Raw genomic sequence first — 17,233 nt, 5'->3', positions numbered from 1 at the left:
AGAAGAGTTAAATCATGTAACTTTTTAGTAGAAACACTACTGTAATTGAAAATTTATTTTAAGTTTCTAATGTCACCGAATAGGTACAGTTTCTGAAAGCCAAAGTCCTTTTCTGCTACATTAAAAAGAATAAACACCACCCCCAACATAGCTCCCATAGAAACACCCTCAGCACTCTCACTGAACTTCAGAGTGCATATGCAGAGAATACAGAGCACATGCCTGTGTTCTGCATATTCTCTAATAAATGATTCCAAACACCAATGTCAATAGGCAGAAGTTTCTTCAAAAGCCAGAGTGCGCCCACCTTCACCATCATGCTCTGAAGGGCAGCAATGAAAGCTGACACATCGCTCAGGATTCCACTCATTAACAGTAATTCCTTAAGACTTAAAACTAATGCATTAATCATGTCAATGATAATCCATTAATGTGAAGGACCTGAAGATAAAAAGGTAGAATCAGAGATATGCTCTGTAGCAACAGCATTACAGTGTCAGGGTAATACTGAATCACAAAATTAGTCTGTAGACTGACTAAAGGATTAACCATGCCAGTAAAGCACATGAGGTGAATACCATGGTTTAAGAGAGCAGAAAATGATGGCATAGAATATTAATGTTTCTACACAGGGATTGGTTTGCGTCAAGGGTGTAATTTGGAAAGGTGACTCTAGATGGTTGCTTCTTGAAATCAGGCCCAAAGTATTTAAAGGACCAAAAATCATAGATGTTTTATTTAAAGAGTGATACACTTCTTGTGGCAGAATAATCCCTGTATATTGATCTTGATATCTTTATACCAGTGGACAGTAATGCCACCACTTTGAACATTTCCCGTTAATTATCACTAGAACATTTTGATAATGACAGTGTATTTTGCAATACGAGCAAAATGAGAGGAAAAAAATAACAAAAGAGTTAGGAAAAAAAAGAGGCCAAACGAACCCTGGGAGCACTGACTTCAACAAGTTCAACAAATATTCAAGCCACATTTAATAACTTTATAAAACTAGTATCAAAGTAAAGAATATATAAGTCAAAATACAGAAATAAAGTCGAGTGAGAGAAAACAGCCGGATGAGATCAAACAAAAATTAAGCAGGACAGATTAATACAAACAAGTTGGCTGAAAGGTCGCTTTGCTTTGTGTAGCAGTATTTCAGCAACTCCTTTCCTCTATAGCCAGCTTAGAAGGAAAAGCTAATACGAAAAAAAAGAGATATGCATCACTTTAAAATCCTGCTGTGTGTGTTACTGTGATTGTTTGTAGAAACAGCATCACCCCAATTTGCAACCTATGTTAATTTCTTATTTACTAAACATAGTGGATATTTTTTTTGTAAGGAAACAGGAGTTCACAATGAGGTGTCTGCATTCAGCTTTCCATTACACATACATTTATCTTTCTATTGGCTATGAATTCTTTTATTTGTGAACTGTAAATTACTGGAATTTGCTTAACACTTCCAAACCCTTTGTTTGCCATAGATACTTCACTTCTAAAAGTGTCCAATGTAGCATTCACTAATTACAGAATTACAAAAGGTAGAATAAGGCTTTCCCCGCTCAGAAATTTGCATTTTTGGTAAAGGTAACAATAGATCAGCTTCGCTAACACCCTAATAATAGGCATACGTTTAATTTTATATCAACATCCTTCCAAAGAGAAAAAAAAAGAAAGCCTAAGAGATGTGTGCAACTGGGTTTTGCTTAGTATAAAATTTTCAAATCAGAAATAATTTTGCTATGATAAACACTATGAATTAGACACAAACATAGGTGGAAAACAATGTGCCAAAAAAAGAGAGAAGTCTGATTAGCAGATTATGATTCTGTAGTGCCACTGTGCACTACCCTGTAAGACCAGAGACTTAAAAAGAAAAGCAAAAAACAAAACCCAAAAAAGACTAACCAAACCAGTTTTGATGCTGGTTTGGCACCAGGTGTACGTACATTATGGTCTTAGACTCAGTACGCTCATTGTATGGTTGAGAAATTTCAAGTACCAGATTTTTCCCCATCAGATGGCAGGTAGCTGGTGCATACATGTCAGACAAGACAAGGAGGATTTCTTTAATTTGAGATGGGATCAGTAATCTATTGTTAAAATGTCCAAAAGTGTGCAATAATAAGGCAGATTTCTTCTTACACCACCTCTTAAGATGCTCATTGTTTGATGAAACAAACAAGGTGCTTTAAAACAGGAGAGTAACAGGATACAAACAAATGCCAGAACGAAGGAAAACTGCTAATATGGGAACTGCCCTTTCTTTCACAATGCGAAATAAAGAACTTTTGTATCTGGTATTTGAAAGGTTTTTAACAGCTGATATTCAATATCAGCTGATTCCTGAAGTGTTGGCAAGATACCAGGTTTCTGGTACTGGCCATTTCTAATGTTATTTAAATATTCACATCATGCAATAAGCAGTTTCACGCACTGCAATGTAATGGAAAATACTTCCTAAACTGAATCAGAACTGAGACCCAAAACAGAACCAGTAAATAAATACCTTGCATATATGTCAAACTATATTCTTCAAACAAAACCTTACATCTTATGAAAGAAGTCAGAAAGTACTAACAAAAATTATATGCTTTCTACTATAATACTGTTAAATTTCCATGGCTGAGAATGTCCCATTAATTTTTTCTGCCTTTTTAAATTAGTTGACAAAGTAGAAATTCAAACACAGAAATAAAATGCATATATATGAGAGCACTGGCTCAGTGAGATATCAAATATACAGCATTCTAGTGTCAAAAGTACAGGCAGAAATGTCCAAGATTTCTTGGTGAAAAAGGGGCATCTGAGGAGTAAAAATTCTACCTAACAATCACTCACATTTTAACAGTGCATTAATTATAACAAAAGCTGGATGGTAAGTGAGCAACAGAGTCTTGTTCAGTGTTCATAGCAGAATGTTATCCTCTGCTCATTTAAATGAGGTTGGAAACATATATTCATGTATGTGAAACTTTAGCTATGCTTTTTTCAATTTTTCAGGATTCTTGTAAGAGGCAAAGTTGTGACATTGAACTGAGTTGGATGACAGTACAAGGTGGCGTTGACAGAAGTCTTCCTTTCGATGCTGTGCCTCTGGCTTGTCAAAGGGTGATCAGTCCTACAATCTTGTTAAATTTATTCTTTTGCCTCTAGGAAAAGCGTTTCTTGAGGGTATAGTTTTACCTCCAGTAATGATTTATTTGGATCCAGCTGGGTCACCTGTAAAGATAAGAACAAGAAGGTATGTGTAAGTAGACTGTTTTGAATTGTTTCTCTTCACAGGGCAGATTTTCACCAGGGAGATTGCTGAGTCTTCTGTCAGTGATATCTGAAGTTGTGCGTATGCGTTCCCAGGATGCAGATTAAGAAATATATACTGTATTTTATGTATATTATTATTGTTAAACAGAATAGTAATAAACAGAATCCATGACATGAATTCCAAGGTTTGGTTTTCCACTATAACCAAAGCATGAATATGCATGTGGTTTTATCAAAGTCAAGGTCTTTTGGAAGGATTGCTAGAACACATGAGTTAAGGTGTAAAATAAAACTGAAGTCCCAGGTAAGTATCCTAAAACTTCAATCAAACTGATGGTGCAAGCAGAACAGCAAATCCAACATGATCTCTCAATTGAAAGGGGAAAACTATTCTGCCTTTAATTTTCTACTCCCTTTCTTGCTCCAAGTCACATGGTGAGGCACCTTTCACTCACACTGATGCTTAGCAGCCACCTTAATGAACGTCGGCTAGGAGAAAACTGTCTACTTTTATTTGTTTGGTTATTTTTCTGTTATGCTAGTGAGTCTAACTGGTGAACACACAAGTCCAGTCAACCCTAAATCCAGTGCAAGCAGCAAAAGCACTAAGGACTAAGTAGAAGGGAGGAAGCAGGGCCCTCCTCCTTTCATGGAGAGTGAGATGCCAAATCAGCTCACGATATGGTGAAACTGCATCTCAACCCAGCTGTTGAAGTGTGTAGTTATTATGCATGCGTGTGCACATATATATATATGCATTATAAGTACTATGTTTATGTATCATTTATGTATACACTTAGCTGCGTACAGTTGCATTATATGATTGTGCCCTGGAATTTGGGCTCCTCACTGGATTTGTAAAGGAATTTAGGCAATCATTTCTGCAGGTGGGCATACAGGAGAATTCCAGTGAGAGTTAAATGCCATGCAATTTGGAAAATAACAATACAGGCACTATCTGCACTATTATTGCCAAATTCTTCTGCATTTGGATCTTAGCATCAAACTCTGCAATCTGCTCAATACGCTGTCTATCCCGTTACCAACTTTCACGTAAGGTACATAAGCAATTCTCCATTTATAGTCAGCAAGAAACTTTTGTGTTGAGGATTATATTTAGAAGCTAGACTGCTGCCTATAGGGTATCTTGTATGAGAATAAAATTGAATTGTAAATACATAATACAATTCTTTATATAGATAGAATAATGACGACAGGGATTCTGGTGTCCTTCAGACAGTCAGGTTGACATGTTAATGCTGTGATGAGCTTCAGAAGGCTACTATGAAGGCAAGAAGACTACATTTATATGAAGGCAAAGCTTCACACAGAAAGATTAACATTATTTCTTTTAATCTTATCCTTATTTGCAATATTTGACTTCCATCCTTAAACTATTTTCCCTGGTATTTCTGTTTGACTTTATTTTGCTGTGTGAGCACACTAGTTGTCGGAAGTTTGCTTGTGAATAATAGATTATTAGTCTTATGCTATGGATATAAATGCAAATGCATACTGATAAACATTTTTTCCCAAAGTTCAATTTGTTTTATCTATGACCATAATATGCCACTACTAAAATTATCTTTTAAAACAGTCAAGCACACCGAACACTATGAATTAAGGTGAAAATGCTATGTAATTTGTCTTAAAAGCATAATTTACTAATCCTGATACTAATTAACAAAACCAGTATTGCTCCTCTTTCTCCTCCCCCAGCTAAATCAGGCAAACTTGAATGTATTTGTATTTCTATTGTTTTATTGGATAGTTACAGAAAATTCATTATTTAACCAAATATTAAAAACTTACCACTTCCTAAGTCCATTGAAATCAATATAATTTCACCTGACTGCAGAAGAAAAAACCCCAAACACAGACGCATTATTTTGATCCCCAATGCAGGAACATAATTTCTTAAACTTCATGTACCATGGTGAGCTACTGCTAAATGTCTGAAGAGAAAAATCATTTCTAAAAACCAGACTCAATTTTAGATTCCTATTACCCACAGTCCAATTATGCATTCCTGCAGAGATGCTGCTTCAATTATTGAAAGGTTATTATCTTTGAAAGCAAACCTGTTATGTAAAAACCAGTCAAAGTAGTGCATTTAAGTTTGTGATTACAGAACTCCGCTAATTAAGTATCTTGTTGCATTTTTTAATGTTCTGGTATTCTGCTACAGTCCATTACTGCACCTCAACATGGACAGCGAGGTATACAGGGGTCTCTGCAATTCACAGCAGATGAGGTATTGTCCACCTGAGAGAACTGATTTTCCCTCTTTTCTGTTCAAGCCAGTATCTAATTAGACCTCTCTGTTTTCAAATCCTGCAACCTTTTTTTCTGCAAGAAAAGCTACGAAGGCCAGAACAAGTGTCTTCTGCATTTGGGAGAAAAAAACCAATCTGAAGAGCCAGCCTAGGCAATGAAATGATCTTCCAGACTGTAACCATATGGAAACCTATTATTCACTGGAGTATAATTCAAGCTACATATCCGAGTCTAAACTGTCTGCAAACCTCAAGTACCTTAAATAATAAACAACACATGATGTCCCTTCCTGAGGGTCTCCACACTTAGAAGGTTAGTTAAAAGCATTGTGGAGTACCTGCAGCAAAAGGACTGTGCAGCTTTTCACCATAATTTCAGTGTGCTGCTTAATTCACTGAGGGACAGCAGAGTTTGCAAATGTTTACACCATTACCCAATTAACTAACAATATGGCTCCTACATCTGTCAACAAACAAAGCTGTTGTTGCTTTGTTTTAGCTCCTTGGCATTTTCTGTTCATATGGGTCGCCATTGTACTTAATTATCACACCATACCCCTTCTGCAGCTTCTACTTTGTTATTTGTGGTTTGTAAATATGTTGTTTACTACGAAGAATAGAAGCCTTATTAGTGAACACACCTTCTACCAAAAGAAATGGTTTCTCTTGTAAATGTATGAAATATAAGACCTAAGATGCTTTGTAACTTAGTCCCTTAAAACAGAATTAGAAACCAAAGAACGACATATAATAGAGAGTACCGAGGAGCTGTAGCCCACAAAGGTGTGTCCAGTGTAGTGTTGTAAGGATTTTTACTGACTTAAATTTCAGTGGATTATTTCATAATTCGAAGTACAAAATACATGCATATTTGTATCTGTGTACCTTGTTTCAATTACCATGAGGATAAATTCTGGAGTCCACTTCAGTGCTGACAATCCTTTGCTCTGATGTCACTGCATGGTGCTCTTTTCAAAATAGCCCCACACATTACATAAGTTACATTGTCCCAAACTCCTACACTTTTATTATTTAAAGGTATCTTCTGTGTTGTTAGCAATTATGCGGGAAATCACTTAAGCATGTGTTTATATATCGAATCTGAATTGATCCTGCTGAACTTAATGAGATTACACAGATACCCATGTGGTAAAATCAACACTTTCTTGATAAAGGTTGCAAAATTCACCATGTTAAGCACTCAGCATTTGTTAAAGGCCTAAAGGAATGCTGGAAGCACAGTGGTTCTCTGTATTTTCAGCTCCTACAATAACTGTCTTTCTAACAGTTGTATGCATGCGCTCTAAGAGTCCACTCACATCACGTGAACATACCAGCTGATGAGGTCAATGTATTCTTAAAATATATTGTGTGGTTCTGTTAAGGTAAGCTCTTTAATTATAATGAAATGTAAAGGAAACCCCCTTAAAGAGACTCTAAGCTGTTCCAAGTTTATATAGTGAGGAGGGTGGCAGAGGAAGGACACAATGTTCAGATGCTGAGAGAGTGTAACTCAAGTGACAGCAAAATTACTAATACTCAAGCTCACAGAATCTAGAATAATATGCATGTGCATTCAGGGCTGCCTCAAAGCCAAAGCAAAGAGCGCCCTGGTAGTTTTCGGGCAAATGACTTTCTATGCAACCTTTAACACTCTCCTCTCTTCATGGAAGACTCTTTCTAGCAAAATGACCAGAGGTGGTACCAGGACCTTATTTCTATCAGTATTAGATCTTGCCATTGAGCTGCAAAATGTTTCAGTTTCACTGAATTAGGTTTAAGCTGGTAAAACAATACTTTTCTTTCAACTATGGATACAATTTATGCTTTGGTGCACTGGAGATTAGACTTCATCTCTTAAAGAGCTTCGTTATGTAACCAGTGCTGGTTTGTTGCACAGGAAATTTACTGTTTCATAGGCATTTGTTGAAATGAATTCTGTGGTAATTATTTCAGCTAAGCACTAGCTAGTTGGTTTGAAGTACTTGTGTGGTACTTTGAAGTTTGAATGATTTAAGATTGTGCAAAACCAAGAGATAGTAACATTAACTCATATTTCTCCTGTAAGAACATAGTAGCTACTTACACTTTATGCTGAATAAATCCCTTTGTTTTTTCATTACCAGGAATGAAATATAATACTAGTTGAAACAACATCTTAGTACATTTTTATAGCAAAGTCTTTTTCCTTCTAGAATGATTTTTGTATTACTCATGTCTTCACCTTTGCTGACATATCTGCTCTATTATACTTCCACATCCTGAGCAGCTGTACTTTTACCATTTCAAAGGTGTGGTTCCTTACCCTCCCTAACTCTGCAGGGAAAAGATAAATACCAAAAAAATGGCTTAATGCCCAGGAAGGTAATTTAAAAATAAAGAATCGAATACACAATTATTATGACACTTACACAAGCAGTAAATATCACACCCTTCACCTTTCTCTACGCCCTAGGACAAGGATCTGATTCCTGAGTAGCACAGCCTCTATACCACTTACACACGCATGAATACATTTAATGAATCTAACGGACAAAGAGTTCTTTTACTCTCTTTCCTAATCCTCCTAAAGTATAAATGCAATAGAAATTACTTAAAGGCACACCTGGTAAAGTACCAGATCTGTCTGAAAAACTATATTTTCAGAATGACACACAAACACAAGTGAAAGTGAATCCTTTCTACCTATTGAAATATCTATGGGTTACACAGGTAATACGCTCAACCTGAGCAACAAACAAAAGTGGGGTTATTTTATAGAAATACATGCAATTTGATCTGGTTTAGTTGAATAAACTTGGAGATAATTTACATCTGAATTGAAGAAAGCCGTCACAAACAAGGAAAAATACATCATAGTAAAAGACTTCTAGGCTTGATCTAAGCACAAAGCTTTAATCCAGATGTCACACACTTGCTATCGTCTCTGAAGACATTTGATCAAAACAATATTTTAGATTAATCAAATTTAAAAAATACATTTACTAAGCAAAGTGACAGACGTTGATAAAACAGCAAAATGTGACGCTACATCCTCTACTTAAGAGCGTGCTTTTTACTCTTAGAAAAGCTGTGCAGCTCTCTGAGATACCTGAGGTGCCACCAATCTTCACATAGTTTATATTTTCATTGCCTTAACATCATTTATATCAGAAAAGAATTTGCTGCATAGATTTTAATCAGTGAAGGCTCATAAACCTTATTTGCATTACTTGTCTTTTTAGCCAGTAAATTAAGATAGCACCTGTGTTCTCCTCTGTTTTTTAAAACACTAAGCATAATGACAGGGCAGTGTAAATAGAAGGAGAAGACCAAACCCAGTGTTGCTCTATTTGCTTAGTAACACATGGACTACCTGGGTTTTAAAGTTCAACGTTATGAATTCATGATTCTACATGAAAATCTGATATTTTAATAGGAAAAAAGCCCCTTATTTTAAAACAAAACTTAACCCCCCCCAACAAACACTAATCTTTCGTGCACCAAAATTAAAGTCCCAATGTTAATGCTGTTTAAAAAAATACCAGATTTTTACCCAATTCCTATCAATTAACAGTGGTTAGTAAAAGAAATACATAACTACAGTTTATCTATCTTCCAAGAAAAGACATTAGGAATTGCTGTATACAGCAGATCCACCTGGGTAGCTGTGAGGTAGTTCTGTGCTTCTTTTTAGGCCAAGATCAGAAATTTTAGTTAGTGACCAGTACTCCCCCAAAATAAAGCCAAAATTCATCCAGTTACAAACATAACTGAGTATCTGTTTTGTATTTATTTCTAAGAAGTCATCTCAATAAAAAAACACTGCAAAAAAGGCTGTATCTTCCTCTGGCCTTTCAAACAGCTTATTTTCAATCACAAAATAATGAATACACTTTCATTTTGGCAGGAGAAGTGAAAACACAAAAGAATTCAAATTAATTAAAGTCTCTTCCAATAATATGACTTTTGTTGATGTGCTACTGATGGTGTTAAAGTATTACACTAGTTGTCTTATACACTGAGAGCACGAAGTCAAAGTTAGCATCCATCAGAGGAGCTACTTTCAGGTACTGAACAAGACTGTGCTGGTCTCCACAGTGCCAACAACTCTGAGACTGGAGGACTTGGACTCCATGGCAGAGGGCTTGGAACTAGATGATCTTTAAGGTCTCTTCCTACCCAAACCATCCTATGATGACTTCAGATGCTGAGGGAAGAGGAAGGTGCTGTAAAGTTCCACTCAGGTTTTCTGCTTTCCTTCTTTCTGGTTTGAAATCTTTGATTTATTTAGGAATTCTTTGTGTGATTTCTTGGAGAAAGAGAAGCCAACAGAATACAGTGGAATGGGACTTTTCCTGGCAAAGGACCTGTGGGCAGAAAAGCTCCATAACCTGCTCCTTCACGTTATTTACTTTCCGTTTTCTTGCTGAGTAGGGAAAAGGTTTGAGTACACGCATTTACAGATGACAGCACTTGTATGTTAAGCATACACTTCTGCCATGCCAAGGAGCAAACCAGTCTATTAATCACTTATGGGCATTGCTGCCAGCATGCTTATATCGAACTAACAATTATTCATGTATTTAATTATTCTAAACTGTGCTAGCTAAAGAAAGATCATGTCACCAGAAATACTGTAACTTTCACTGTGGGCACTGATGAAGAGCTGAAGGGAAGCAAACAGCCACATCTACTGGAAGTCTGAAAACACATAACTACATTTAGTGTTCCAAGTGAACTACAAGAACTTTGCTTTGCATACATCCCAAAGGGGAATGGATGTGAACACAGTCACTCTAGGAGAATGACCCAGGATTGAATTCATGTGCACTTAATTATAACTGCATGGAAAAACAATCCAAAAGGATTTTAACCACAAGTTCAAAGGATTAAGATATTCAGATGCCACAATGATATCTACAGTATAACATTGTGATTGGTAGATAGGTAAATAGAATAAAAAGTGCGCCTAACACCGCTTTGGTGATTCAGTCTGATGTATTACTTCTGCAATTACCAAAACAGCAGGAGATCATTAAATTTTCTGGTAACCAGACACAGCATTCTTAGTATCATACTATTACAAAGGCTCTTTATTGGTATTTTATCATTACATTTTCTTCCTACAAGGGGAAAAAAAGTCCATAAAATTGACATTAAGCTTGAATTAGGGGGGAAAAGTATAAAATATCTTAGGCCCAGTTTATGCTGGTTAATGCCATATCAAACAGCAAAGCTCTGTGGCTTAACTAAGGCATCTTCCTGTGAACACTAATGCGCCTCCCCTGAAATAAATGTCTTGTAAAATGAGGCAGTGCTGAATAAAAGAACACTTTTGGTCCAAGGGATGTGCCTGGGTGGAATATATTAATCACATGGTTGGCATTAGTCAGTGGGTTAACTAATGAGGATGACTCAACTGAGCGTTCACATACCGCACTGAGCGTTGTGAATGCCTGCTTACTTTAGTGAGTCTTAAATAAAACAGCTCATCTGAAATGCACATCTATTTCCTGAAATTGGTTAAACATCCCCCAGATTCAGAGTTGTTGTTAGAGATCAGAAACTATATTGACCTACAGAATGTGATTTTATTTTCTAAAGAATAAGCTTACATCTACGTGATGAGGAAGACATTCCTTCCATCTCCTTCCAATGTCTTCATACATGAAGGGCTCTCATCGTTCTCTTTGGATATCATAGTTACTTACGCAGAGACACTAGCTCTGAAAAGATAGATCAAGTCTGTCTTTCTTGGAAGGAAATACAAAAAATCTGTAATACTTATAGAATTCTTGACTACCAAATGGAAATTATATTTTCACAAAAGTAAACATCACATTCAAGAAGCAAAATCTTCTCAATATTCTCTAATATTCTCTAAAGTAGCGCCATTGATTTCAGTAGGGCAAGAACATCACCTACTCCCTTTTGTATGTGCAGACCAAAAGACTGTGATACTACTCTGTGAGCACCAAACTTATTAACGGCAATCCTAGGGATTGCAAATGCTTCAGTGTTCTGTCTGCAATGATACATGGTCCTTTCCTCTTGCACTCGATGTTCATCAGTCCAACCATTCTACTGTTGCAAGTCATCAGGAAGAACGACCAGAAATCATGCTTCTAAAAGAGGCATGGGAATACGCCACTCTCGTATGGCCAATTTGCTTAAGCAACTTCTTGGTGTCTTAACTAAACTAAACTGCTTGAATAAATAAAATAACAACATATCCTGAAAAGAAAGGAAAGACAAGGGCAGGTAGTATTGACTTAAGGACAGTTGTAAATGGCAAGAGGAGGGACGTCTAAATTTGTAGGTGGCTATGGCCTTGTGTAAACTAGATCAGAGCTGATAAACACATGTCACCATCAGAGCTGCACTGACCTGTAAAATTTTAAATTATGTGAATTGAAGCAGATGAGAACTATTTCATGTAGTAGGAAATATAAACACCAGTAACTGAAATGACTGGAAAAATTACATGGATCACATAATTAATTTTCCCTGAACTTATAAAACATTTGAAAACGTTTTTGAACATATCAGAAAAATATTTAATTCATCTGAAATCCTTCTTTGCCATCAGACAGATATTCAAGCTACTTTCCTGATTTATGTGAAGTTACTGAAAGTGCTACTGGGTATAACCATGACACTGCATGAATCCTTTCTCACAGTAAGATCTTTCTCCCAATCTTTCTTTCTATCAAGAAGATGATTAGAGGAAACAACGTTAAAAGACAGAGATGGTACTGGACATATAACGCTTTCATGAACTATTTAATGAGCTTAAACAACTATCTAATGAGTTTAAAAGTAGGTTATTTGAAGTAAGTAGTTTGCGCTGTGTAAAATGCAGAATAATCCTTACAAAGAATGGCTTCTACAACTGATATACAGAATTGCCAAACTACCTGGCATAACGACATGGAGATCAGGCTCTAACATTACCTGTCTGAGAACAGAGGATAGTTACCTTCTCAGACCTATGCGTGCTAAATACTCTGCTTACTACACCAGCTGAGCGCTGTAGCTAGCTTACTATGCTGCGGCATTATTTTCAGCACTGTGGGCATCAAAGAGGATTACTCTGAGCTCAGGAATGATCACATTTGGGTTTGGAGGAATATTTTAATATTTCTATAATATTATATATAAATACATATATTAGATATAATATTTATATAATATATATAGTATTAAGAATTGTCTGACTCTAAATTTACTGAAATCCTGATCATTCCTAATTTAAATTGACACGCAATTTGAGTTAAATCTCATTTCTGCCCTTTCAAGGGAGGCAGATTTTTTTGTTTCTGTTTATTTAAACTGCTGTTGAAATTGGTTAATTAAAAGGATTTAAAAAATCTTAATACTCTAAACAGAGCAAACTGGTTCTGAATTATTAAGCAACATTTTAGATGCATTTAAATAACCTTAAGTGACTTAACTGCCACCTGATCCTAAGCTGTGGCTCAGAAAAATAAAATGTGAAATACTGTAGAAGTCTTGGCTTACCAGGGCCTCCAGATACAGTAAATAAAGAGCTTAAGTCTCTAATACCATGTCTGCAAAAGACATACTCGCAAATACATAACTAATGCTCCACCTTAAGGAGGAAGGAGCAGAAGAAATTATAGGTTGCAATTTTGATTTTTCCAGAAGAAATTATGAAATTCAGTCTTTCAAAAATAGTCTTTTGAAAGAGAAAGCATGCCAGGACCATAAAGCACTTGCCAACATATCATTAATCCTACTAGGGTGGGTGAAGCCCAGATTGGGTAAATTTGTTCTGCACATTCTTCCTATAGTTTCAGTTAGACCTGATACACTTCACCTTCTTGCCTAAAGTGTGGTTAAATGCCCACTCCTTTAGATGTTAAAGAGTTTTAGAAAGACTTCTGCAGATCTCCACAGAAGGAAGCAAGGAACTGATCAACTGGGAAGTCTCCAGGATACTGGGAGAAGGTGGATCATACAGGTGGCAGATCGACAGGACTACTGAAATTAAGTGTTTGGGAAGGCTTTTAAGAGAAAGGAACATAGAAGAAACACTGAATGAGAAGGTTGACTGAGCACACTAATATGCTTAGGGTGAGCTCTTTTTGTTATAGTTAAAAGCATTTTGAAGATTAGGGCAATTCTTGGAAGAAAGGGAACTATAATTCTAAAATCAGCACATACATTTGAACAGGTCACACATTTGCTTCCATTAAAGCCTTTGCAGGTGCATTTAAGAATAAAGCAAAGAACTTATAATACAGCTTTTCACTCAAAAGATGTGCTTGCCAAATGTTTTCAAAGTTAGAGGTGCAAGTTACCTGCTGACCCAGGTTCACCTGTGTGATACACATCTGTTGGTATGTTATGTAGTGCTGCTGCCTTGTTTAAGGTACTGAGAGAGGACGTGGTTAATATCTAATTCCAGCACTAGCAGAAAGAACAACACAGTCGGTGACAAAGAACCAATAACAAGTCAGTGCATGTGCTTAACTGCTTTGGAATGTCACTGCTGCTTTAAAATCTACAAGTAGTGTCTGGAAAAGGTTAATCTGTGTATTTACTCATGTGTACAAGTTTGTATTTACAGTAGGGTTATGATACCAACTTTAAGTTAGCTAAGGATAGCTCTGTAAGCAACTGGAACATAAAACTAAGAACTAATGAATTCTTATATATGAAAGACAGAAATACTTCAACAACACTGTATCAGGACTGATGGCTTTGCAAAGCAGCAAAAAATGCTCTAACAAGTTTATTACAAGAAAATGCTGAACTGGTTAAAGAGAATCCACTTGTTTTGATAAGACAGAAACACTTTTAAGGGTGTGCGTTACAGAATTACACAGGAGGATGGAGGAAAAAAATACCATCTGGAGAAGACATGTTTTCATCTTATTGCAGTAAAAAGTCCAGCAAAGTAACTCTGATATATTCAAACATATTTTCTTAAAATATGTTATGTATAAATATGTTTAAATACAAACAGCATTTTAAATGCCACTGTTTTCTGGAGCACAGGCATCCTAAGTGCTCTGTTCTTGCTGCACAGATTTCAATGGACGCTTGTGATAGAGATCACATAGCAGAAGGGTCTTGACAAATTACACTATACTTTTAAGAGTAGCCTAAGGTAATGAATATATACTTTTACCATATTTCCAAGGCATTCATCAACTATGGAGTTGCACACTTCCAACTTCCCCAAACTGAGGAACACGGCAGATGTCATTCATAGCTCTCAGTGGTTAGCAAAACCCCTGAGGATTATTTTTCATCTGTTGTAGCTCTGGTGGTCACAATGGCAACCAGATTCATACACGACCACTGAGTCAATCGGCATGAATCATTTATGTGACTCCTCATACATGGCATTATTAGGCTGGAATCATAGAAAAAAAGATGACAGGGCCTTTGCTTCCCACACAACAGACCAACGGCTCCCTATCCTGCTGTTAAATTCTCCTTTCTTTGCCTCAGCATTTTCTCCCTGACAGTTTCACAAACGTACTGAAAATACCAGCCTGATCTAATTTAGTGGCCTTTTTTCTTTTCTACACCTTTCTTAATTTGTTCTTATATGAGTCATCTGATCAATTTTTGAGTTTGCTGCAGGGGACTAAAATTAATAATGATGATGATGTGAACATCATCAGTACAGTGAACATCATCAGTACAGAAACACTCTAAAGTGCAAACAAATGTAAATGGAGTAATATACATGCAGGTTTTTTTATATTAAATATGTACTAAGATATAAATATGTTATAGTTAAGGAGGTATGACTTGCAGAACATTTAAAATACACCAAAACACTGTTTAGACTGTGAAACATTGTTTTTCTTCTGTCAAATAAACTGAATGATTGATAATCCTGGAAACAGAGATGACTTCTAGTCCTTGGTTCCACTGGAAATGATATTACATGCGTAACGAGTAAAGTTAATTAGTGATTAATGAGATTCCTTAAATGCTGCTTTTCAGTCTGACAGATTAGGATTCTCAATATGAGACAAGGTGGAAGAAAAGCTGCATGCACTACCATCCTGTTGACAGTTATGCCAAAAACTGGTCAGAAATCACATCCACTCTCAAGATTGTATTCTTGCTAAGAACATTATTTTCTTCCCTTTTGGAGTACATACAAATCAGATGATAAAGCAAGAGGTATCTGTTACAAAATAGTACTGTAAACACACTAATCAGAGCCTTATTCCTAGTGAACTTCCTCCAGGGGCAGTGATGGGAAACAAATGGCAAAACAACCCAACTTACTGAGCTCTTCTGATGAAAAACGGCTTAAACAGTCACCTGGAGATGCCTCCAGGAAACAAAACCACATCTGATCCAGAGCTGCCCTCACTTGTGTAATACAAAAAGCTGCTTTACTCATCTTTGCTTAGCTCTGTTTTGTCACCTCTATAGTGCCTGTTACCTTTGTCTTTTATACAGGCCCTGGGTAATTGCTGCACAGTTGGATTCCTTTGCTGTAACAATGGCTAAATAAGAAATTAAAGTTAATTTGTAACAGAGCAGAAAACACATAGGTATATTTTCAAAGAAACCTAGTAACCAGTGCATAAATACCTGTTGATAAATCAACAAAATTTAATTGGCATTTGCCAGCGGTATTGATTTTGAAAATGGGTCACAGCAGGTACATCATTAGAATTTTGAGGTAGGAGATGCAGACGATTATTTACTGGTATTATCTAAGAGGTGAATGAGTAATCTATTAGAATCTACTGATTAGCTCATAACTGCATACTATTGAATCCTGAGCCTTCCTGGTTCATAATATAAAACTGCATCAAAATGGCAAACCAAAGAGATCAGAAGTACCAGCTATTAACAGATGCAAACACAGTACTAATTTCAATGTGCCTTCCTTCAAAACAGGACATTATCAGTGCTGGCTCAGCATATTTGGGCAGTTTTCATTGAATATGGTCCACAATTTGTTTGTTTCAGAAATGGAGGATTTTTTACAACGTTCCTGGAAACAGATTTCGCAATGCAATTTTGTATGTAACATCCGATAGTAGTTGGCAGCACGCTTACTCGTATCTTTTACCTTCTATGCTATAACATACTGGTCCTCTAACATACTGGAGAAAGAAGTAGTGGCATTTATTCCTGAAAGGTACATTTACTCACATCTCTCCTCGGAAAGGTGCCCAGCAGCTTGTACTCCTCCCAAGGATATCCCTTGGAAGCTACAAAATCAAAGACAACCTGCAGCTTGCTGCTGGCCAGGAAACGTCGCTCAAAGAACTCTCCGCTGGGCGTCCGAATACGCAGTTTACTGACAGACTCAGTGCTCTCTTCTTTCGGTTCGGGAGGCAAAGATTGCTCAAGAGAGAGCCTGATAGCCTGAGGAAGAAAAAGAATAACCATTGAGCTTGCAATGCTATCAATAGACGGACAGAAAGCTTTTCTTTTTATTTCTTCTAGAACTTCAAGATGTGCCACAGTGCTCCAGAGCCATAGTTGTGCTTTAGAGCTCAATGACAAAATCATTTCTATTCATTCCTTAATAACAGCCCACCAGACAACTAATTAAAATAAATCCTTCCTTATAACACATATTATTAGGTCTACAGTTAATGCACGATGGGGATAAGTAATTTAATCATTTGGCAGAACGCCTTGGAAAAAATTTGAATGAGAGAATAATTGTCAAGTGGCCAATTGCTTCCTTG

General features: G+C 36.5%; 1 protein-coding gene across 2 annotated transcripts in view; it reads right to left on the bottom strand.

Moving 5' to 3' along the window:
* FAF1 (Fas associated factor 1) overlaps positions 1-17,233 on the bottom strand; it is a 170,652-nt gene continuing 153,419 nt past the window's right edge. The window contains exons 18-19 of one of the 2 annotated variants that reach the window (XM_080622797.1): positions 16,689-16,904; positions 1-3,228 (exon numbers count right to left, since the gene is read on the bottom strand). In XM_080622797.1, the coding sequence (XP_080478923.1) occupies positions 3,145-3,228; positions 16,689-16,904 (300 nt within the window). In that variant the 3' untranslated portion in view covers positions 1-3,144. The remainder of the gene's footprint in view (positions 3,229-16,688; positions 16,905-17,233) is intronic. The other variant, XM_080622796.1, reaches the window with a different exon arrangement.

This window comes from Psittacula echo, assembly GCF_963264785.1.
Source record: "Psittacula echo genome assembly, chromosome: 7".
In the NCBI taxonomy this organism is placed as follows: domain Eukaryota; kingdom Metazoa; phylum Chordata; class Aves; order Psittaciformes; family Psittacidae; genus Psittacula; species Psittacula echo.
The sequence above is the reverse complement of the archived record's forward strand: the minus strand, read 5'-3'. Positions and strand labels throughout refer to the sequence as shown.